This window comes from Symphalangus syndactylus, chromosome 17, assembly GCF_028878055.3.
Source record: "Symphalangus syndactylus isolate Jambi chromosome 17, NHGRI_mSymSyn1-v2.1_pri, whole genome shotgun sequence".
NCBI lineage: Eukaryota > Metazoa > Chordata > Mammalia > Primates > Hylobatidae > Symphalangus > Symphalangus syndactylus.
In genome coordinates this window covers 60,486,743-60,512,671 of record NC_072439.2, presented here as the reverse complement: position 1 = coordinate 60,512,671, position 25,929 = coordinate 60,486,743, and the positions used below count along the sequence as shown (strand labels likewise).

Genomic DNA, 25,929 nt, shown 5'->3' with positions numbered 1-25,929 from the left:
TGTAGTAAACAGAATATATTTAAATCAGTAAGGAAACACATGATAGCCAGTCACTGGAGGCCCAATGATGATAAAATAGGTATCAGTATATCTGCATTTCATGTACATGAACATCTTACTGAAAATAAGTAAAATGCGATCTAAACTGGCTTCCAATTCCATAAAGAGTACAGCTGAATGTGTATAAAGCAAAAATACTATGACTTAGCTATTATGAAAATAAGGAAGGATTCCTTGCTTGGTTAAAAAGTTAAAAATGAATTAACACACATTTACTGGAATCGCTGAAACTGAGAAACAGGTTGATGCTATGTAATATGGAATAGAAAAAACTGAATCTAAGGGAAAGGTTAAAAATATTTATCAATCAAGTTCTTGCAGACATATAATCAAGAGTATTATAAAGGACAAATCACTGCTGAGGGAAATAAGAGAGATGGCTAGGATAAATGGGTGCTCTTGAGTGAATTTTCTTTTTCTTTTTTCTTTACTAAATAAGAACTTGAGGAAAAATATTCAATGAAGCAATGTATTCAGGCTAAGCAGTTTACTTTTTAAAGAAAACAGTACTCTAACATTAGAGCTAATGTGTTAAAAAATTATAGAAATATTTTAAAATTATGACAGATATATTAATAGAATTACTAAATCTGATACACAGGAAACACAAATTTCTTAAAGGGACATTTTAAATCTTACAATGGAACCACGTAATAAAGTAAGATAAAGAAGGGGGGATTTTCAAATGTTTAAATCTAAGAAAGAAATAATATTGCATATTACAATGAGTAGCCAATTCAGGGCCGGGCGCGGTGGCTCACGCTTGTAATCCCAGCACTTTGGAAGGCCGAGGTGGGCGGATCACGAGGTCAGGAGATCGAGGCCATCCTGGCTAACATGGTGAAACCCCGTCTCTACTAAAAAAAAATACAAAAAATTGGTCGTGGTGGCAGGCGCCTGTAGTCCCAGCTACTTGGGCGGCTGAGGCAGGAGAATGGCGTGAACCTGGGAGGCGGAGCTTGCAGTGAGCCGAGATTGCGCCACTGCACTCCAGCCTGGGTGACACAGCGAGACTCCGTCTCAAAAAAAAAACAAAACAAAAACCAAAAAACAATGAGTAGCCAATTCAGGATGAGGGCTAGAAAGGACAATCATGTTACTTTTGTCTAACCTACTTGGATCTACATGCAAACTGAATAAATAGTGATTCCTAAATGATGCCCTTGTACCTGCTAACTTCTCCTTTCAACTTCACTCCTACTTTCTTATAAAGGGTATCCAGAAGGAACAAAGGGTCTTAGGTGATGAACCACAGTTCAGGGAAAGAAGGGATTATAACAGTTCTCTCTCTGGGTGTGCTCAGACTTGGTGCTCAGTGTGTTTTATGCTAGAAACTACAAAGCACGGGGCCAGGCAAAACCTCAGAGAAAGGAACCTGAGAAACTAGATGCTTAGGTTTGGCTCTGGTCCAGATTCTTAAGGCTAGGTGTGGAGGACACACTATGAATATCTTACATTCGCCAGGCAGTCTGTAGGAGAAAAGCAGATAGAGATTATGCAAAAAGGACACAGGCACCCTGACAAAATGTGCCTCTAACTGGAGTACCTCACCTATTGGGTGTCCCAGAAACTCAAGTGAGGCAACCTAGTACGGATCTAGATCTAAGTTAGGACAGGAAAACTTTACAGTAAGCAACTTCCTAGGAGCTGGAGGGCAGGCTCCAGAGAGGAAGGCAAAGGATAAGAGAGAGAATTATATTATTTTTGAGCACTGATTCTAAGGGCTGTGATTTATGCAGGCTATTTAAAGAGGGAAATGTGTACTGGAGTCTGACTGCCTGGGTTTGTATCCTGGCTTCACCACTTACTAGCTACAGAGCAAGCTATTAAGCACTGTGCCTTTGTTTCCTATCCTCCCTGTTGTACAGGGATAATAGCACAAACTGTATAGAGTTCATGATGATTAAGACAGTTAGTAGGTAGAATACTTAGAACATTGTCTGGCAACCACCTTGCCTTTCAGTTACTAGTACTCTTTACCTCACCTTCACTGAACGATTATTAAGAAAGAAAAAAGAAAAAGAAATTAAGGCTAATCTATTTTACTTCTTGTCAATCAGCTCTGGCAAAAGATTTGATGAATTTAAACTTAAATAAATGAGACTTGAGGACTGCGCTGTCTTTACATGAACTGCCTTTTATTATGTTCATATTTCCACTGTCCACCATTCCCACGAATAATTTAGAAAGGGCTGCATAACACTTTTGGAAACAAAAAATATTTGAAGTAAAAAAACTAACAGATGGGTAAAGCTGTTTTGAATAAACACAAGGGGAAAAAGAACTCAAATAGGAATTCTTATTTATAAGAATACCTATACCACAAATTTATAAGTATTTATAAGAATACTTATACCACAAATAGGAAATTCATATTAGAGAGAAGTCAAATGCAAAGGACAACTATGCTTACAAAGGATTTAAAACATAATTAGCACCCTTAAATGCATACCAAATTAAATATAAAAATATACAGAAAATCCAAGCAGTTATGCTAATGCATTCAATAATAGAAACAGAAGAAGTTAAAATGCTTTTTAATTATATACGTTAAAAGTATAGTTAGAACATTTTCAAACACATACAGAGAAAAAGAGAAAGTCATTTATTAAGTCAAAGAATAAGAAAGAAAACAGAACGGAAAGATTTAATACTATTCATTTTTCCTAAATTATAATCTAGAATTAGAAAAAAAGGGACATTGTAAACTTAAACTTTAAATATTTAGTTGACCTTTACTGAAAGATATAACATTCCTATAACAACTAAAGTGGGAAGAATTAGTGGCTCAAGAGTGAGCACCTATCTCCAATGTACCAGCAATATTTACTAAGTGGAAAAATCAACTGAACTATATAAGGACCATGAAATGCACTCTAAATGGGCCCCCATTGTTTAAAGGCTGGAAGGCAAAGTAGTCATCCTGGACCAGTTTTGGTGTGCAGCCTGACTTTTATTTTGGATGCAATACTTGCAAACATAATTATGTTATTGATTTAAGAACACTCAAAGGAAGACTGCATAATAGAATGAATTTGCATGGCACAGATCTTGCTATGCTAATACAATAGCTTTTCTGAGATAACAGAGACTGGATAAAGGGAGCTGGGTAGACAACATTTATCTACATTTTCGCAATGCTTTCAACTCTGTATTGCAGCATGCTGAGAAATTAAGAGATGAATTGTATAAAGGATGTGACAGAGTGAATTACTAGTGGCTTACAGACTGAAAATAAAGGATTTTTATTCTTTCAGATACAGAACTATATACACACATGCATACTGATCTAAGGTTTCAATTTGCAGTTAGACTAACTATATGAAATAAAATAAATGTAGCTTATACATTAATTACTCTCAGGGAACTGTTGATAGCATTCAAGTATCTAGACAACTCAAGAGAAAAAAATTTGGAAGCAAATAACAACAACAAAGAATCTAGCAAATAGTTTAGCAAATTTTGACAGTATTTTGACATTCCTTGGTTTAATTTTGCATGCTCTAAATTATTAGAGCAATAGCTTAATAGTTATGGGCTGTCTTAGAAAAGCCCTTAACAAAGTTGGGTTATACTTTCAATGAGATTATTTGGAATCCCACTGCAAGCTCAAAATGAGCTACTTAGCATGAATTTAAAAGAATAAAGGGAAATTGGTCATTGATTTATTCATTCATCATGCAACAATTCAAGAAACTGAGTTTCTACTATGTGTTAGGCATTGTGGATACTAAGTCCTCTATAATCCTGTAGTTTATACTCTAGTTAGAATGCTAGATTTTTAAAGATGCTAATTAAAACAGCTACGATTGGAGGAATATGCTTTTTCAACAATTCTCAGGAACTGAAAGAAAAAAGGTACTGTATATTGCAGACTAAGTATAAGGTCAGTGTGATTTAGTGAAAAGTCTAAATTAAAAATTACTTTACAAAGAATTATAATGTTCAAGTATCTATAGTTACTTAAGAAATTCTTAACCAAATGTCTTTTAAAAGATGCTTAGAGCTAATTTAATGAAAACAAGAGAGATGTAGAAATATCAACTGTCAACATATAAATGAGGAGTTCTGAAGTATTAAAAAAGTTTCTTTTGCTAAGATAAGCATTCATATTATTTTTTTTCCATAAAAACAAATCACCTTGAAATTTCAATATCTGTGATTACTCTCACTGCCATTCATTTTCAAATGATTAAGACTCCAATTAAGATCTGAATTAATAGGATTAGGCTAATAACCACTACAACATATTTTCACTGTGTTGCTTGGTCATAAGCACTACACATGTGATTTACAGTACCACAGTGTTTTATAAGGGCCACTGTTATTAATTAGTTACATTGATCAGAATGCCACACAACATAGCAGTACTTAAAAATTATAATTTGCTTAGACACATTTGCATTTAGTCTTACATCTATTTGTACTATGGGCACATCATAAGGATAACTGAAATCAGATAGCTTGCTTTCATTAACAATGCCAAGAGATCCAAAAGAAGATAATTCTATTGAGGAATCTTGCTACTGAAATTCATTTTTTTCTCAGTATACCATAAAATTAGTTGATCCTGGAAAAGAGCATAAAGCCAGGATATTTGGGGGTCAAGTAAGGTAAGAACACTATACTGTATGTGTACAAATTCATCCACATTTAGTTTGAATCTACTTATTTGTAGGGATCTGCCACTTAAATCTACAGTTTTTTTTTGTTTTCGTTTTTGTTTTTTTTGACTTGGTTTGAGGATGGCTCTGATGGGTTTTAAGCATTCTAAACCATTATACTTTGGGTTTTACTGAATCTCAGCTTCCATGTAGTGGCTGGGAAGTTCAAATTATCTTCTGGTTGTTACAATAAAACACAGGTACCTACTAAGGCAAAATTTCAACTTTCAGATTTTGACTACAGCACTCAAAGTCCAAATTCTGGCACATATTATCAGACTTCAACTTCTCAAAAGCTCACAAGAGGAAATAGCTACCCTGTGAAATTAGCCAGTAAAGTGACATGATTGCCAGTCTAAGCAGATCATCAACTTAACTCACTGAGAGAGATTTGCCTGAATCTTGCTTTAAGCACTGTAATTTAGAACAGTATATGTATATAATCCCCCGTGAAGAAAAAAATGCAAAATTTTCACTCACGTAAATCACAGATAGCAAATTAAGGGGAAAATAAAAACTTGTTAGAGGGGATAAAAATGTGTTAGATTTGTTTTGATAATATTTTGGGGGAATGGCCTAAATGTTGTTTTTTAAAAAGAATATCTTTAAAAATTAAGACATGGATTTCATATAACTATTTATGACATTTTGAATTTCAATGTTCTCTCAACTCTTAAAAAAGTTTTATTGGCAAGAGGACTTTTCTTCATCACTACTGAAATATTTCAAAATCTATGGATAAGGTTCAATCTATTTCTGTGACTGATTTTGATAATTTTTAAACTATAAAACTCAGAAGGAACAAACCAACATCAGCACTACCATATAATCTTATCTCCTCCCAATTTCCCAGAATACATAATAGGATGCTTATAAACTAATCTTATGAGAGCAAACATTAGTGTCCAAGACAATGAATATAGTGTGCTATTGTGTCATAGTTTTGGTTCATGAAATAGCATGAAGTAACCCTTAAGGCATTAGATTATATTCTATGGTTTATTCAGGAAATACAGCCAAATAGTGATTTCTCAGAGAAAAATGAACACATGCCTTTACCTTCCTCCTTTCTTCTCTTTGCTTCTTCCTCATTTCTTTCTTTGGCTTTCAATGCTTCATCAGCTTTTGCTGAAACAAAAACAATACAATTTTTGTACTTATTTTATGCCCATATTTAAAGTGAAAATATTGGTTAAAGGGACTAGAAATTCATTACTTATTTTCCACGAAGTACTCACAAGAAAGAAACAAGGCAGTTGAACATCTGAAATACATATTTTATATTCTTTATTCAGAATAAATATTCAGAATATTTATTTAGAATTTTTGAGGCTTCCTTCAAGACAATCTCTGTACTAAAGGGAAAATGAATTTAAGCAAGACACATTTAAATGATGACATATGAATTGGGAAAAGTTGTTTGTCATTAAAAGTCATCTGATGTATCAGTGTAATGCATTTGCTTTAAATTTTGGAGGAAAGTTCTTAAGCTACAGTTCTCATTTTAAATGTAAGAAGTTTGCAATATCTATGAAACAGTATCAAATTAGGTAGCATACTTTTTTGTTCATTGCACATCATAGTAGTGGTTCTTGATTCATGTTATGACAGCATTTGGTAAAAAGAATCTCTTTCCCTCTAGAAACCTCTTCCCTTATTACTTAATTATCTACTAGTTGCTCAACTGCAGGGGTTTTCAAACACTTTACTACAGATGTTGAGGAAGATTAAAAATATACAGCACAGTAACAAGGGACTATCAATATACTCTGTAAATTAATTAAATTTCTGTTCTAGCACATCATTTATTCCAAAGCATTAATGTCTCAAAGGAGCGATTCTCCTTTATTGCCGTCTCACTGCCTGATGAGTGAACTAAGTGAAAATAAGTCTCTAATAGCATTATAGTTGATGAAATATTAAGTTAAAAAAGTATTGCCTCGTCAAAAGAAAAAGAATCAAACTGTGCCAGCATTAAACTTTGGATGAGCCTTTATTATAATAATAACAGCAATGTAAACTGTGATTTAAAAAATAAACCTTCTTACTCTTCAATTTTTTGCTGCATATATTTTTCCTATGCAAAATCAACACATCCTTTAGAAGTATAAAGACTGGCTTAAAGGGGGAATTTATATAAAATACATGTCACACACAAAACTATTCTTCTTCAAAGTTTGATTTTTCTTTAACATTAATATTGACACTTTCTTAAAGTATAAAACTTATATAATGGTGTTATGAAGTACTATATCCAATTACACAGACATCTGTTTCCATTTACAAGCTTTTATATATACTTAGACTGCATTTAAAGTCATGAAATATTAAAACTTTTATGCCACTCCATATCATTGCAAGAATCTATTAAATTAGATAATAAAAACAAACCACCAGTAACTCTAAAGACTTTTACTTCATTTACACTTTATTCTCCCTGGTAGAAGGACAAGGATAATAGAAATTCCATTTAAATTCAATTTTGGTTATATGTGTAATTGTAGATATACCCCTTGAGTCATGTAAAATGCTCAGCTTATGTTTCTTTCAAATTATCCCGCTCAGATTCACATTCTACTCCTTACAACCATCTTCAATATGTATTAGCAGGGCTCATTAGACTGAAATTTAATAATGCAAACATCAGGTGGATTTCAAGAACCTCCATTAACAACGTAAGATGGATTGCTTATATATAGCTCTTGGGCCAACTGGGCACAATTTAAATTCAATAAACTAGCCTGCCTAAATCTGATTTATCTATTTCACTATGCTAGTTTATCCTTTCTTACTGATTTGTTGCTATACATGGACAATTCATAGGAATATTATTTTATATGTTTTTTTTAAACTGCAAATGGCTCTGGTGCTGTGGTTAAATATTTTATGTAACTGAGCTTCAAACTGTCAATCAAGAGCTCCAAATATATGTGTGTGTACATGTGTATAAATAGAAAATCTTTTGAATTATGTTGAAATAGTATAGATAATAATTAATCTTAAAAGCACACATTTGAAAATTTTGCCAACAACCAATATGTCCTCCATGAAGAATCTGAGTTCACTTGAAGGGAACAATTACTTAAATTGAGTCCTTAGGATAAACTCCTCATTGACTGTTAAGGAAATCTGGAAAAAATGTTCTTTTTGTCTTTCTGACTGCTTTATAATATTATGATTGAAGTGTGAATAAAGGAAGAACTCATGGCATTCATATGTGATTTAATTTATTCTGCAAATTTTTGTATTCTCAAAAAGGTGGTAATCCCATTTTACAAACAGGGATACTGAATCTTACTAGATGTGCCATGAAATTTGACACCAAAGAGCATAACGAACAAGTGGTCAGACCTGCTCTAATGATTCATGATCCTGTTTGGATACCAGGATCTACTATTAAGCACTTCATTTACCAAAGTAATTACATCTTTTACTAATCTTGTACACAAGTTCCAATCCCTTGGTTCTTCCACTCTCCCAGGCTGTCCCCACTAGGCTTCACTTCCTTCACTACCCACCCTGGACCCCAAGAAAGTCATTTCTATTCCATGCTTATAGACACCCTACTTCCTCTGTTGTTTTGCTAAGCTGTTGCTATTAGGTTAGTGCAAAAGTAATTGTGGTTTTTGCCATTTTTAGTAATTGCAGTTTTTGTTATTTTAATGGCAAAAACCATTAAAATAGCAAAAACTGTAATTAATTTTGTACCAACCTATAACACATTTGACCATTTTTTTTCTATTTTTGCTGCAGAGGCTCCCTATGAAACAGTGTATACATGCTATTTATTGACTCTACCAAAAACCAGTATTTTAGAAATTAACATGGATGTTTCTGTATTGCTCCTCCTCAGTCAGCATCCATAGTTAGTGTCCATTCTCATTTCCTACAACTTACTATGCTGTCTTTACTACAAATGGCAATAACCCCATACCAACTCCCCACACTCCCTTATATTTTCTCAGACTCACTTCCATGTGACTCCAAACTTTTACGTTCATCAATCCTTCTTTGGCTTGTTTCAGAAAGTAAACCCATCCATTTGCACTTTAGAACATATTCCTTTTCATACCCTTCAGGATTCTGTTTGCTTAAGGTTTAAACTCTCTCTTCCCTACCCTCAGACTATAAATATATTCAAGTCTTACAAATCCTGTAAAACATTTACTCTTCTTTTAACCAAGCTACTGCCTTTTCTTGTTCCCACCAGCTTTTGCCCCCACAGCATTTTCAACGGTCCCCCAAAGTCTGTAAGAACCAAATTTAGGTTAACTCAGTTTTATCATATATATATATATATATATATATATATATATATATATATATAAACACAAACAAAACACAAAAACAAAAAAGCAGTGAACCAACCACATCTTTCTGGAAATGCTCTCCTAATTCTAATAATTATTTGTCAGCCTTTTTGGGCTGCTGTTTCTTTTGCTTACCTTTGCCTTCTTGGCGTTCTATTCTTGGGCTGTATATAGAAGGTCTAAATTGTAACACATATGTCTATCATAGCCATACCTACTATCTATGGTCCCTCTCCTGATCACCAGAACTGTTTTTTTCCAATTACTTCCTGGACACTGCCAAACAGATATTTCAAAATCACATCCACAGCTGAACTCACAATCTATCTCTCAAACCTGATGCTCTTCCCTTAGTATGTCATATTTTCACCAGCCAACTAATCTCTCAGATTGAAAACCTCTACGACATTTTCCTTCAACTCTTATTCTTATGCAGTACCAGCTGATTGTACCAGAACCAGCAGTTCTTTTGGATCCAACTCCACAAATTATATCTAGAATCCATTCATTCCTTTCCATTTCATTGCCAATACTCACATTTGAGACCTCATTTCTTTTTACTTTGAACAAGAAAGGAGCTCCTATATGATCTCTGTACTTCTAATACTAGTACTTCCAATGAACCCTCCATATTACCACCAGAACAAGGAACATGTTTATTGTTTTGTATCCTTAGCAGTAAGCACAGTATTTAGGACACAGATATGTTCAATAATTGTTAAATAAATAGATGTACCTTCCTAAAATCCAAATATGACGTCACTGTCTGCTAAAAAACCTTGAGGGTGCCTTGCTGCATAGACACATGTACACACACACACACACACACACACACCCCTAAATCCTTTACATACCATTTAAAACCCTTCATACAACTATTATGTATCAATTAAAAAAAAAAAAGCCCTTCACAGCCTGATCTCAATGTAACCTTTCAATGTCATCATTTACTACTTCTCCTTTCTCACTCCAAGGATCTATATAATCTAGCCTTGCTGGGCCACAGTGCCTTTAGTTTGAATTGCTATACCTTTGTTACTGCTGGGGTGCCCATTCTCACTTTCTTGCTGAAAAAAATCCTACCAGAAAGTTTTACTTCAAATATCACTCTCTTCTGTGAAGCCTTCCCCAGTCAACACCCTTTGTCCCCAAGTGGATATAACTGTTGCTTCTTTTTTCCATAGGTACTTAAATACCCTCTTTATGGGATGTACAGCACTTTATTCTCTTCACTGAAGAACATATACTTGTCTCCTTGAGAGCCGGGCACACAGCAGTTGTGACAGAAATTGTCAGTGTTTACTTCATGTATCTTTAGCCAGACTACATTTTCTAGTCTCCCTGGCACTTAAGTGTGGCTGTTTACCTGAGTCCAGGCTAATGGAATGTGAGCCTAAGTGATGTGTATAATGTTTCCACAGCTGGCCTATTAAAAAAAAAACCCTCATGTAATCCTCACTCTCTTTCCCCATCTACTGGTTCAATCAAGGACTCAAAAAGGGCAAACCACAAAGTTAAAGGAATCTGGGTCTCTAAATTCTGCAAGAAGTGCGTTCCTCATGACTTGCATTATACTGCGACATGAGGAAAAAACACAGGTGTATTATTTTAAGGCACTGAAGTTTTGGCGTTGTTTGTTATGTCCACTTTGCCTAATACAGCAGGTGTTTAAGGAATGTTTCCTAAACGAATGAACGAAAAGGATTTAGAAAATTAATACAAAAATTGTGTTGCTTTTTTTTTTTTTGAGATGGAGTCTTGCTTTGTCACCCAAGTTAGGAGTGCAATGTCACGATCCTGGCTCACTGCAACCTCTGCTTCCTGGGTTCAGGTGATTCTCCTGCCTCAGCCGCCCGAGTAGCTGGGATTACAGGCGTGCACCACCATGCCCGGCTAATTTTTGTATTTTTAGTAGAGAGGGGGTTTCCCCATGTTGGCCAGGCTGGTCGTGAACTCCTGACCTCAGGTGATCCGCTTGTCTCGGCCTCCCAAAGTGCTGGGATTACAGGCGTGAGCCACCGCACCAGGCCGTGTTGCCCCTTCTAAAATGAAGTCTCCTTTCAGAAAAGAATCCCTCTATGGCTGTTTCACTTGGATGATGGAAATCAGAAGAAGAGCTGCAGAGGCAACAAGGGGCTAATCAGGGCATGATTCAGGATGTGTCACTGGTAGTATATTACCAGAATTTATTCACATCTTTACCAATTTTATTTTTAAAATTCCATAGGGGATTGGCTTTTTCAATTATTGTAGCTGTTTGCCAAAGTTAGATTTTAAATGATTTGGGGAAGTATTTTACATACCCTATGGATGTGAATCATCAAATCAGGAACTGGAAAATACTGATAGGGTGTCCGACTCATGCCCTTTCAGACTATATTAATATTTTCAGGGAAAATCTCTTTACAGGGCTTTAACAACCCTCATCCCAAAGTTGTTTTCTATATGTAGCCCAGTCTTTGATACTGCATCACCACGAATATACTGCAAATGTTGGGAAATTCTTAAACAGAAAGCAGATGAGAACAAAAGTATAGAAAAATGATTAGAGGAAATCAAAGCCCATCACATTCAGATGACTATACAAACATGGAAAAAGTTCTAGGAATGTTCTAATTTTAGAGTCAATGGATACCAAGCACAGGAGACAGCCTTGGGGCAAATATCAAACTGAATTATTATTAAAGCAGCTAAACAATGGCACCTCCCTTGTATGTGACAAGTAGGGGTGCAGGCAGTGTTTGACAACAGGTAAATGCGGTGAGTATAAGAGGTGCTGGGGCCAGTGAGGCAAGGGCAGGTAATTACTGACCCCTAAAAGTCACGACAACCTACCAGTATGTCAGTACCAACAACACATTTTGCTACTGACACAATCAATGGAGACAGGGCATAATGAATTGAAATGACAGGATTACAGGGATTGTCAAATAAAAAGATGAACAACCAACCTAGAATTACCAGGCAGTTGAGGTAAACCAATCTTACGAAAGAGATACAACAAACAAGAACAACACAAACAACAATAACACCATAAAACAATTAAGTAGAGGAATTGGTTAATAAGGTAAACAAGTTTTTGGAATCACTATCACTGTAAATAACATCCTTAATGTGATGTGGGAAGATATTGATTACGTCTTGGTAACTAAATCTTGACCATCAAAAGAGAACTCCATACATGAAATGAACAGAATGAATACAGTTGAAGACTAAATGAATGTGTTAGAAGATCTTACCAAGGAATTTTCCCTGAATGCAAAGAGGCTTACAAAAAAAGTTAAGTGACAATATTATCATTATTGAAGTTAACATTTATTGAATGTTTACTATGTAGCTTAGTGTTTGTACATGTGTATATATTTCACTTAATTCTCAAAATGATTCTGTGAGACAGTTACAATTATTACCCCCATTTTACAGATGAGGAAACTGAAAAACAGAGAAGTTAAAAAAAATTTTCAAGGTCATACAGTTAGAAGGACAGAAGAAAGATCTATATGTTCTAACATCTATCCAAGACAAGTTCTTAATTAAAAGAAAGAACAGAGGGAAGACATAATCAAAGACATAATAGAAATCGATTCCCTCAGAACTTTAGAAAGGCACAGTTTCTCAGGTTGCAAAGAGAACCTGAGAAAATGCAACGTAGATACACACAAGCAAATTGTGGTGAAACTGTGAAATACCAAGAACTGTACCAAAAAGCATTCAAGAACACCTGGAGAAAAAAAATAGGTTACTCACAAAGAAAGAAAAGAATAGTTTACATTTAATCAAACTCATCAAATTGCTCAAAAATAGATAAGCCTTTAGAAAGTCTAATCAAGGAAAAAAAGACTGTAATAAAATTCATAAGAAATTAGTAAAGTGACACAATTAGAGATGCAGAAGAAATTTTAAAAAGTAAATACACATACACACAAACATAAATATTTAAAAGCCACAGGGCCATACATTAGAAAATCTAGAGGAAATCAGTAATTTTCTGGGGGAAATTAAAAAGAAGAAGAGAACCTGAAAAGGTTAAAAAGATAAGCTTTTATTCAAAACGGTTGGCCAGGTGTGGTGGCTCACACCTGTATTCCAGCACTTTGGGAGGATCAATTGAGGCCAGGAGTTTGAGACCAGCCTGGACAACATGGTGAGACCCTGTTTCTACAAAAAATATTTTAAAAATTAGCCAGGCTTGGTGGCATGTGCCTGAAGTCCCAGCTTGGGACTTCAGGACTTGGGTTGGGAGGCTGAAACAGGAGAATTGCTTGAGCCCAGGAGTTTGAGGCTGCAGTGAGCTAGAATCCCAAAACTGCACTCCAGCCTGGGTGACAGAGCAATACTCTGACTCAGAAAAAAAAAAAAAAAAAGGTTCCGGGCTACACAGACTTTTGGCCTATCCAACAAAATTGAAAATACATATACCCTGCATCAAGCCATCCCACTTGTAGGAGCCTATTCTACAGATATGTGTGTAGAAGAGTTTGAAAATGTGTGCACAAGAGTTTGAAAATATATACACAAGGCACAGCACTATTTGTAATGACAATAAAGCAAGCAACCTAAATATGGAAGAGGCTAAACACAGTGCAATATTATGAAATACAAAAGCCACTAAAAAGAATAAGATGGGCTGATATATATTAATACGGAAAGATTTTCAAGACAAATATTAAATAAAGAAGCAAGTTAAATAACCATATGTAGCATATCTCATTTACTAAAAAAACCAAAGTACGTAAGTGTATGTATATAAATGCATAGAAAGAGGGCAGAAAGCATGCATGGAGAACTACTAGTTTACTTGCCTAACTAGAATGTGGCACAGCAGGGCTTCTACCCAACTCCAATGGGCACACTTTTTCCACTTTATTACCTGTATTTAAAAATACACATGAACTCCAATATTCCATCTACAAAGTTAAGAAAATTATACTCTCAAGTTTTGAAGAAGTTTCGTGATGCTCTAATATAAATCTGGGGGCCAAGCAAGAAATGTTCTAATTAACTGTAAATAAAAACATCTAGCAAAATGTATTTTTGCTTATTTCAATTTGTTATAATTCTTAATAGTTTCCACATTAACACTAAGACAATGACCAAGACACTACGGCATTTCACAAACACTGCTGTGTCAAAATATTTTAAGCAATGATTGCAAACTGGCATGATCTGTAATTACAACACCAGTAATACATATCCAGCACTGCCCATCCTATCATTTCACATATGTGTAAACTTTATTGGATTAGTCATCAAAATACATGTAAGAACATTTACCAACATCTTATTCTTTCTCATGTTCATTCGGTTTAAATATTGTCATGTTTTAAAAATCAATGTGAGTAAAAAAGATACAGTATAAGCTGACAAGTACTATTTTCCAATAATTTCTAAGTATGAATATTTTATCTACGTAAGTCATTACTATGTGTATGGTATTAGTGAACAAATGAAAGGCCCATGAAAATTAAATAATTTGTCAATGGTCAGAATGACCAATACACAGAGCCTGTGAATCACAGTTTAATATTAATTTAATGCTCTTTTAATCTTGTTTCTTACATGTTTATTCACCTGGAAGCAAACAGTAATCAAAATAAGGGAATAATTTATTGCTTCCATACACATGTCACTATTTATGGGGAAACTTTTATCTGAATATAGTTTATTCAAAATCACAGAAAATCCAAAAGGTCTCTTGCTTTGTAACAATGATCAAGATATGCTTATTTGTCTCATATATTTCAGATGGCATTAGAAAATGTATCTAGAGAGTTTCTCCTGAAAACACTATTAAATCCCATGAGCCTTTCGGACTGGGGAAACATTCAATAATGTTTCTTCCTCATTTTCTAAAGTTTCTTCCTCATTTTCTAACACACAGTAGCTCACCTAAAGTGGTATAGTGATTAGTGGTTCTATTTAATGTAATTCTAATTCCAATATGTTATATTACCATGCTTCAATAATTCCCATGTCTCTAAAAAGCACCACTGGAGTGAACAGTGCCTCCAGGTAAGAAAGTGTCTGAATAAAGGCATTATGAGTTTGTATGCTATGTGTTTTGACATAATAAGCAAAGATAGAAAGGGGATATTTACATTTAGGATTTCATTTCCTTTGAAGTTTCATGTTAAGGGCTAAGGCAGTTCTAATTTAACCTAGAGCGCAAAAACCAGGTGACTGAAGTGCCAGGGTCTCTTTCTAGGTCACAACGGAAAGAAAAGAGCAATAATAAGTGTCTGCAGATACCCCCCAAACTCACTAGTTATAATTATGTCAAATTCATTAAAAATTTTATATAATAACATAGCTGCTATTTGTGTATATTTAAAGACTATATAATAATAGTTATAATATCAGCTCCTCCCAGGTACAAAGGAGTAAATGCTGAATCAATTTTCCAAATCTATCAGCCCATCTGGTAGCAAGCATCAGTACTTCTTGTTATTTTTAATGTCTCAGCAGGAAAAAAGTGTCATGCTGTTAGTATGGAGAAAACAACTTTTAGTTATCAGCATCTAAAAGAAAAAAGGAGACGAACTTAGTTATATAAGAAAAAATATATAGAGACATTTGACAAATAATATTATTCTGGACTAAGGAGTGGCATACATACCTCACAGTAAATAAGTACAAATTTACAACTTGACTGAGAAAAGCACAAAAATTTTGAACTCAAGGACATATAATTACTAAGAACATCACAACTGCAAAAGCCTAATTAGTTCTTATATATTTAAAAACAGTAAACCCAAGATTTTCTGGATGTGAACTTTCAAATAACAACAGAAAACAACAACATTTAGAACACAATAGTAAGCTACTGTAAAGAAAAAGAAACTGTAAAGAATGATTTTTGGAGAAAAAATATAATTAACATAAAACATATAACATTAAAAAAGCATAACAGGCCATGGTGTTTAAGGTTTTCTCACACAGTTTTTACTGAGTTTTATCTAGACCCCAGAACAACAGATAACCTAAAAACTCATTAGTAATAATTATCAAATTCATTAAAAATTTACATATGGACATAGCTGCTACTTCTGCATATACAAAGACTATAAAACTATGGTCATAATATCAGCTCACCTCAGGTAACTCTGCCTCATTCTTTTTTTTATTTTTTTTTAATTTTATTATTATTATACTTTAAGTTTTAGGGTACATGTGCACAGCACAGAAGTGAGATCTGTTAAGTTCTTATTCCTCACCAATTTATACCATTAAATGCTAGCAATACAAATGTACAGGTAAAAATGTTTAGTCATGTCCAATATTGGAAATGATTATTCTGTATCTGCCTCAAACACCATATGCGTCAATAGTAACTACAACTGAAAAATTATTTTACAAATATGAAATTGCAATTATTACATAGCCAGTGCAAAGACTAAAAAGCAAAAAAGAAAGCCATGGTTTACTATCAGCAAACGCTCCAAAAATAAAAACTTTCGTCAGATAACCCTATAAGTAAGCTCTTTTTTGTTAGTTTCTTCATTTGTCCCCTCAAAATAGATTTACAAAGCATAAAACAGATAACCTAGAAAATTCCTCAGCAGAATACTGTGCTCCTTATCACTGTTCCTAATCACTGAGTTAAATGCTGAGGATGGAAAGATGAAGAAGGTCATGAACTATAAGGGGAAATGGAAAAACAAACCCCTGTATACAGGTATTTTGAAAGCAATTAAGGAAAGGAATATGGTCAGGGAAGACTTCTAGGAGGGGATGACACTTAAGCACCTTTTGTAGGAAAACTTAGCCAGGAGGACAAGTCAATTTTAGTTGCAATGAACCAGTTTAGAAGGGCCTTAGAATAAGCAGTAGTAGGAAGCCAGGAGGTATGTTGCCATATAAGCCAAGGGACACTTAACCGAGGACAGCTATATGTCCCCAGAGGGTGCCATCTACTGCCAGGGAGAATTAACCAATTCAAAATGACTAAAAGTCAAGAAAGAAATTATGGCACAAATCATATTCAGTGCAGTGAAGTCTCAGAAAAATGTAAATGTCTGTAGTTAGAAGGAAACATGTATACATACGTAACAAACTTGCATCTTGTGCACATGTACCCTAGAACTTAAAGTATAATAATAAAAAATTATATATATAAAGATCCTCTGGCCCAGTATTACTCACAGCATATTGCACAGAACATAAATTCCTCACATGATTCTCCATTTAAACAAGGTTCCACAGTGGAATAAGAGGGGGCAACACAATGCAGAATCCTCCCTCGTGGAGAGCCACTATGCTTATCTGCAAATTTAAAGCTCTCAGACATTCTGCAGTAAAGAGGCTTGTTTAACTTAGCCTAGGTTTCCTAACTTTATTTTCCAAAAAACTATTCTTCTCCTGTAACATAAATAAACAAAGAATACATTTCAGGAAATGCTAATCTAGTACAATGGTTTCAGCAACCGTATTTTCATTTTTTTACCTAACTCAGATTCTAGGAGGAATAAAGATACTTCATTATTAATTTTTTTAAAGTTCTCATTTGGATGTTTATAGACACAGAAACTATAAGAATAATTTTTCTGAAGTCTAGAAATGATTTGTTGCATCTCGTGCTTTAAGTTATTACTCAAAAGATCGATTATGTTTATTTCTGCAAATTGTTAGAAATAATACTAGTAATAAATGATGATATTGAAAAATGTGGGCTCAATGAGGATGACAAATCTAAACTACAAAATGATATGATATCTTTATATTATTTTCTACTTTTTAAAGCACTAATGTGAGAATATAAATAGTTGGTGCATATTGAATGAGTTTCATTTGCTTTTACATCAAATCCCCTTTTGTAAACTTTGTAACAGTTCCAAAAGTAAAAGCTTTTTCCTTTACTATTTTATTCTGTGTCATGTCTTCTAGATTTTCTTAAATCTTACACCCCACATGGGCTTTAAACATTACCCAAACTTGCAAAGATTTACTTCAGGTGCTCTTTCTTTTTATTGTTGGGGAATTTTCTATGTCACTTATTAGAAAAGCTTTGATAATCTATTTCACTGCTGAGTGACACACTAAGTATGTCCAACAGATGTGCTGGCCTAATGCAGCTGTATGCAGTATATCCTAATGCTCTTCACCTGAATAGGCATTTTTCTTCCCAACTTTTCTGCTAGAACCATGAGCATTCTAATGACAAGGAAGAAATCAAACAAATTCAATTAAAATTTGAGATAAAAAGTGAATAGCTGATAGTTTTTTTAAATGTGTAAAGTCTTACAGCCTTTTGTATAAGCCTTTTGTTTATATGTATCTTTGTACATGCTTATATGTATCTTCTCCAGTCCTGCTGCTCTCTGATGCATACCCAACTTTTTTTTCATAACCTGAATAAACTGCTTGGCTACAGTAATTAAGATGCCATGTACTACAATACACGAATAAAAGCAAAAAAAATTGAAAACATCCAATAACAACACGGGATAGTGCTGTGGTATTTATTCTCTCAAAGAAAGGCACTACTGGATTTTTTTTTCTTTTTTACAGAATGTTGATATGGAAAATAAAAATAATTTCATCATTCTGTGTTCCTTTGACTTACTGCATATCCATCAACTTGATGTCAGTTTGAAGTCGGTTTGGCCACTATGATAACTCCCATTCCAAGACAGATGTTTCAGCATTTTAGAAAAACTCTGGGGCTTGGAGCTACAGAATTACTCCCTTTGAGGCTGGGCGCGGTGGCTCACGCTTGTAATCCTGGCACTTTGGGAGGCCGAGGCAGGCGGATCACGAGGTCAGGAGATCGAGACCACGGTGAAACCCCGTCTCTACTAAAAATACAAAAAAATTGGCCGGGTGTAGCGGCGGGCGCCTGTAGTCCCAGCTAGTCGGAGAGGCTGAGGCAGGAGAATGGCGTGAACCCGGGAGGCGGAGCTTGCAGTGAGCCGAGATCGCGCCACTGCACTCCAGCCTGGGCGACAGAGCGAGACTCCATCTCAAAAAAAAAAAAAAAAAAAAAAGAATTATTCCCTTTGAAAAAAAATCATATCCTAGACTCCACTAAATGATTTGTAATGCTTATTTTCTTCAGTAACTCCAAACATTCTATCTATCTATATATATATATTTTAAAGAGTAACTATAGGTAAGCAATCTTTTTAAAAATAAGAATGAAAATCCAGAAATAGCAATTAATTATATACCTCAGAAATCAAGGATGGGATGCGATAGTTTTTGATATCGAAAAAGTCACTTCTTTTCCTAATTTTTGTATTATTCTTGCATTTAAAAGAGTGTTTCTTTTTTTAAAAAATAGAAATACATATTTTTATTTATATCATGTGTTTTCATAGCTTCAATTCATGAAAGGAAACAACTTATGCTGGCCTACAACTATGTGTTAGACACTGTGCTAAGTACTTTAAGATACTTTCATATAATCCTCAAAAAGTTTCAGAGAGGCTTAATAATTTGCTTAAGATTATATACCAAAGAAGTGAGTGAGTCACGAGTTATAACAGTTCTGTCTGCTCTTCTTTTCATTACTATCATGGTTTTTTAAAAACTGTGCGGAAATAACATATAAAACAAATCTAATTCCACTAGTGTTTCTAATTAAAGTATAGTTAATTTATTTTTATTAAAGTTTAATTATTAAGTCAGAAAGATTAGGAATAAAATCCCACTGTAAAATAAGGATGAAAGCAAATAATTATGTTATTAATAAATTAATATTTTGAAGTTGACTTTTCTTTCAGGAATATGAAATGCTCATTATTTAAGTACATCATAATTTTGGTTGCCTTAACTTGAGAGATTCATCATTTAAGTCTAAGACCAATGGCTTGATATCAGTGTTATAATATATACACTTCTATATTGAAAATGCTAACATTTCTGATAAAATGCAGACTTCCACTGCTGAATCCACAAATTTTCCCCAAAGGAGCTTTATGCCATGCCTCGATTTAATCCTGTTAAAAGCATGTTTTAAATGCACTTTTAATATACGACATTCAGACTGAAGAGTTGTTTCATGGCCCTACTAATTGGGATACCCCTACTAGTTAAAGAATACAGCAAATATAATTCAAAATTAATAATGCAAGCTTTGTTGGATGACACATTGTAGCTAGCACCCTGCATGTGTGACCTGGTTTTGGAGCAATCTTTGAGTTTGGTTTTCCCCTAGATCTGTAAAAACTAGGCACATAATGAAACTGTTGCATTTACTCTCCAGGGTAAACTGTAAAGGGAACCAACATATGACCTTTACTAGCCTGTTAATGAAGAGGTATGTTCTGTTCTTTCACATGATAGGTGAATTAAGCACTAGTAAAGGCAGCTTAAGGCAGAAGAGACAAGAAAAACTGGTATTCCTTAAAAATCATAATCAAAATCTATGTCGGCACTCAAACAACTAAATTCAGTCCTACATACAAACAACTGAATACAAACAAGTTGAAGATCACGAAAATAATTATTATATAATTTTCCTGGATTAAAAATAAATTAAGAAACACAATATATAAGAAATTTCAAAAGCATTTCTATTATAGGCAAATTTTTACTAGTAAGTCAATGTACTTCATTAATAAAACACTACATAAAAAATATATAGTTTTTCAGCATACTTCAAATAGTTTTGATGATAAAGACACTTAAATCCACATATTTTATAGGCAATAAAAACATATCAAACAGAAAAAAATCATATATCCAAAAAAAAGTAATACAGTATAGTACTCTTGAAATTTCTCTCATTTCAATTTATGTGGCAGAGTTTAAACAAAAAAAAACTTGCAACAATATCAGAAAATAAAAGCAGAATCAAATTAAATAATAAAATGAAGATCTTAGTTATTTTATTAGGCTATGATAGTGAAAATCTGCCCTCTAAAACTGAATATGGTATTTATCAACTCTGCATTTAAAAACAGATACTACTTGTAATTTTCCTGGCTTAGTATTAATCATTATCAATATTTCATCATCTATTTTGTTGCTATCAATAGATATTTTTGAGTAGGCATTAATCATGGTACTTTAGGGCGGCAGATCTCAAACTTTAGCATGTGTCAGCATCAAATGGAAAGTTTGCAAAACAGACTGACGGCTCAATATGGTCAAGATTTTGTTTTTCAAAAAGATCTCAAACTGTTTATTTAGAAACACGGAATTTTAAATATATTTATCCCAATGTGATTTTTTTGGTGAACCCATGAGTTACTCAGAAGAATGCTTTAAACTTTATTTATATTGTTTACATTGATGTTCTGATTTAATTTCATAATGATCAAAGAATATAGTATATTAATAATCATTGGTCTGTTTAGATCTGCTTTATTAATAAATGGTCCATTTTGTAAATGTTTAATTGGTACTTGGAAAAAATGTGTAGGCATACTTTTTTTTTTTGTTGTTATACTTTAAGTTCTAGGGTACATGTGCACAACGTGCAGGTTTGTTACTTATGTATACATGTGCCATGCTGGTGTGCTGCACCCATTAACTCGTCATTTACATTAGATGTATCTCCGAATGCTATCCTTCCTCGCTACCCCTACCCCATGACAGGCCCCAGTGTGTGATGTTCCCCTTCCTGTGACCAAGTGTTCTCATTGTTCAATTCCCACCTATGAGTGAGAATATGCATTGTTTGGTTTTCTGTCCTTGCAATAGTTTGCTGAGAATGATGGTTTCCAGCTTCATCCATGTCCCTGCAAAGGACATGAACTCATCCTTTTTTATGGCTGCATAGTATTCCATGGTGTATATGTGCCACACATTCTTAATCCAGTCTATCACTGATGGACATTTGGGTTGGTTCCAAGTCTTTGCTATTGTGAATAGTGCCACAATCAACATATGTGTGCATATGTCTTTATAGTAGCATGATTTATATTCCTTTGGGTATATACCCAGTAATGGGATCACTGGGTCAAATGGTATTTCTAGTTCTAGATTCTTGAGGAATCACCACACTGTCTTCCACAATGGTTGAACTAGTTTACATTCCCACCAACAGTGTAAAAGTGTTCCTATTTCTCCACATTGTCTCCAGCACCTGTTGTTTCCTGACTTTTTAATGATCGCCATTCTAACTGGTGTGAGATGGTATCTCATTATGGTTTTGATTTGCATTTCTCTGATGGCCAGTGAAGATGAGCATTTTTTCATGTGTCTGTTGGCTGCATAAATGTCTTCTTTTGAGAAGTGTCTGTTCATAACCTTTGCCCACTTTTGGATGGGGTTGTTTTTTTCTTGTAAATTTGTTTGAGTTCTTTGTAGATTCTGGATATTAGCCCTTTGTCAGATGAGTAGATTGCAAAAAATTTTCCCATTATGTAGGTTGCCTGTTCACTCTGATGGTAGTTTCTTTTGCTGTGCAGAAGCTCTTGAGTTTAATTAGATCCCATTTGTCAATTTTGGCTTTGGTTGCCATTGCTTTCGGTGTTTTAGACATGAAGTCCTTGCCCATGCCTATGTCCTGAATGGTATTGTCTAGGTTTTCTTCTAGGGTTTTTATGGTTTTAGGTCTAACATTTAAGTCTTTAATCCATCTTGAATTAATTTTTGTATAAGGTGTAAGGAAGGAATCCAGTTTCAGCTTTCTACTTATGGCTAGCCAGTTTTCCCAGCACCATTTATTAAACAGGGAATGCTTTCCTCATTGCTTGTTTTTGCCAGGTTTGTCAAAGATCAGATGGTTGTAGATGTGTGGTATTATTTCTGAGGGCTCTGTTCTGTTTCATTGGTGTATATCTCTGTTTTGGTACCAGTACCATGCTGTTTTGGTTACTGTAGCCTTGTAGTATAGTTTGAAGTCAGACAGCATGATGCCTCCAGCTTTGTTCTTTTGGCTTAGGACTGTCTTGGCAATGCAGGCTCATTTTTGGTTCCATATTCTGTGAGGACACATTTTGGTAATTCTGACAATACTTTAAGCTTTTTAACTATTATTATATCCTTTGATATCTGTCACCTATGATCAGTGATTTTTGATGCTACTGCTGTGTTTTGGGATGCCACAAACCAGGCCCATATAGGGCAATTAACTTAATTGATGTGTGTGTGTGTGTTTTCTGACTGTGCCACCAACTGGCTGTTCCTCTGTCTCTTGCCCTCTCCCTGGACCTCTCTATTCCCTGAGACACAACAATATTGAAATAAGGCCAATCAGCAACCCTACAATAGCCTTTGAGTGTTCAAGTGAAAGGACGAGCCACACATCTCTCACTGTATATGAAAAGCTAGAAATGACTAAGCTTAGTGAGAAGGCATGTCAAAAGCTGAGATGAGGGAAAAGGTAGGCCTCTTGTGCCAAATAGTTAGACACGTTGTGAATGCAAAGGAAAAGTTCTTGACAGAAATTAAAAGTGCTACTCAACTGAACACATAAATGGTAAGAAAGTGAAACATCCTTATTGCTGATAGAAAGTTTGAGTGGTCTAGATAGAAAATTAAGCCAGCCATACCATTAAGCTTAGCCAAAAGCCTAATCCAGAGCAAAGTCCTAACTTTCTTAAATTCTGTGAAGGCTGAGAGAGGTGAAGAAGCTGCTGCAGAAAAGTTTAAAGCTATCAGAAGTTGGCTTGTGAGGTTTAAGGAAAGAAGTAATCTTCATAACATAAAAGTGCAAGGTAAAGCAGCAATGCTGACGGAAAGGTTGCAGCAAGTGATCCAGAAGATCTAGCTAAGATCATTGATGAAGGCGGCTATGCTAAATGACAGATTTTCAATGCAGACAAAACAGCTTTCTAGGAAAGAAGATACCATCTGGGACTGTCATAGGTAGAGAGATGAAGTCAATGCCTGGTGTCAAAGCTTCAAAGGACAAGCTGACTCTCATGTCAGGGGCTAATGCAGCTGGTGACTTTAAGCTTGAAGCCAGTGCTCATTTCTCATTCTAACAATCGAACAGTCCTTAAGAATGATGCTAAATCTACTCTGCCTGTGCTCTATAAATGGAACAACAAAGCTTGGATAACAGCACATCTGTTTATAGCATGGTTTATGATTATTTGAAGCCCACTGTTGAGATCTGTTGCTCAGAAAAAAAAGATTTCTTTTACAATATTATTGCTTATTGACAGTATATCTGGTCACCCAAGAGCTTTGACGGAGACGTACAAGGGGAGTAATGCTGTTTTCATGCCTGCTAACAGAACATTCATTTTGCAGCCCACAGATCACAGAAAAATTGACTTCCAAGTCTTATTGTTTAAGAAATACATTTTGCAGGGATATGGCAGCTATAGCCCTACAAAATGTATTTCTTAAACAATAAGACTTGAAAGTCCTCTGATGAACTTTCAAAGTAAACTGAAAACCTTCTGGAAAGGATTTTGCCATTCTAAATGCCATTAAGAACATTTGTGATTCCTGGGAGGAGGTAAAAATAGCAACATTAACAGGGGTTTGGAAGAAGTAGCTTCAAACCCCTCATGGATAATTTTGAAGGGCTCAAGACTTCTGTGAAGGATGTAACTGCAGTTTGTGGTAAAAATAGCAAGAGAACTAGAATTAGAAGTGGAGCTTGAAGATGTGACTGAACCTGAATGGATGAGAAATTGCTTAAGTATTAACAAAAAAAAATTGTTTCTTAGATGGAATATACTCCTGTTAAAGATGTTGGGGACATTGTTAAAAATGACAACAAATGATTTAGAGTATTATACATAAACTTAGTTGATAAAGCAGCAACACAGTTTGAGAGGATTGACTCCAATGTTGAAAGAAATTCTACCGTGGGAAAAATGTTATCTAATAGCATTGCATGTTACAGAGAAATATTTTATGAAAGAGTCAATCATTGCAAATTTCACGGTCTTATTTTAAGAAACTGCCACAGCCATCCCAACCTTCAGCAACCGCCACCCTCATCAATGGGCAGCCATAAACATCAAGGCGAGACCCTCCTCACTAAAGGCTCAGATGACTGTCAGCATGTTTTAGCAATAAAATATTTTTTAATTAAGTCATGTACATTGTTTTTTAGACAATGCTATTGTATACTTAATAGACTACAGTACAGTATAAACATAACTTTTATATGCACTGGTAGGGAAATCAAAAAATTTGTGATTTGCATTACTGTGGCATTTGCTTTGTTGTGGTGGTCTGGAATCAAACCCACAGTATCTCCGAAGTATGCCTGTATATTCCCTAAATCTTGAGTTCAGGGTCCTATGTGTTCACTAGAGCATACGGTAAGTTTGTTGTTTAGTTTAATACTTCTCTCACCATGGTGACAAAATTCACAGTTTATCCTCACAATTGTGTCAATTTTGCTTTATGTATCCTGAAGTTGTGTTATCAGATGCACACAAGTTATAATTCTTCTACTGTATTGCTGTATTCTGATATTTTGCATTTTTAACAAGTTCCATGTGATGCTAATGTTGCTGTTCTAGGTTCTACACTTTGAGAAGTATTACTTGAGAATAACAGAATACACAACTTTATTAGGAATTGGAGAGATTATCTGTTAAATAACATATCTTGTGATCCCAAACCTTAATCATGTTATTATGGGCCTCATGATCCAGGATGCAGGAATATTCTTGCTCCAAAAATTAAAAAAAAAACCTACTGATAGCACAATACGTTGGGTGTTTGGTTCTTTCTTTTGTTAATATCTTGTTGCCAAGATATTTAAAAAAGTCTTTGTATTTTGCCAAGATAAGATCGTACATCTTCAAAACGTTTTAGTAGACTTTGTCTCTTCAGCTCATCTGTTTAACCCTAGTACTCAATATATTGCTAAACAATAGATGCTCAATATATGACAATGAATACTGCCAAGAAATCAGAAAGTAAAGATACACTTCATAACCCAGATTTACAGAATCATAGAAATGGTCCTGTCATTCCATTTGTTAACATTCCAACAGACTGTAGGAGAAGCAGACAGATATATTATTCTTTTT

At 34.6% G+C, this 25,929-nt stretch overlaps 1 protein-coding gene across 6 annotated transcripts in view; it reads right to left on the bottom strand.

The window, feature by feature from the left end:
• RSRC1 (arginine and serine rich coiled-coil 1) overlaps positions 1–25,929 on the bottom strand; it is a 442,527-nt gene that overhangs the window by 75,477 nt on the left and 341,121 nt on the right. For 4 of the 6 annotated variants that reach the window (XM_063620323.1, XM_063620321.1, XM_063620322.1 and 1 more), the window contains exon 7: positions 5,778–5,852. In XM_063620323.1, the coding sequence (XP_063476393.1) occupies positions 5,778–5,852 (75 nt within the window). The remainder of the gene's footprint in view (positions 1–5,777; positions 5,853–25,929) is intronic. The other 2 variants (XM_063620324.1, XM_063620320.1) reach the window with 1 other exon arrangement.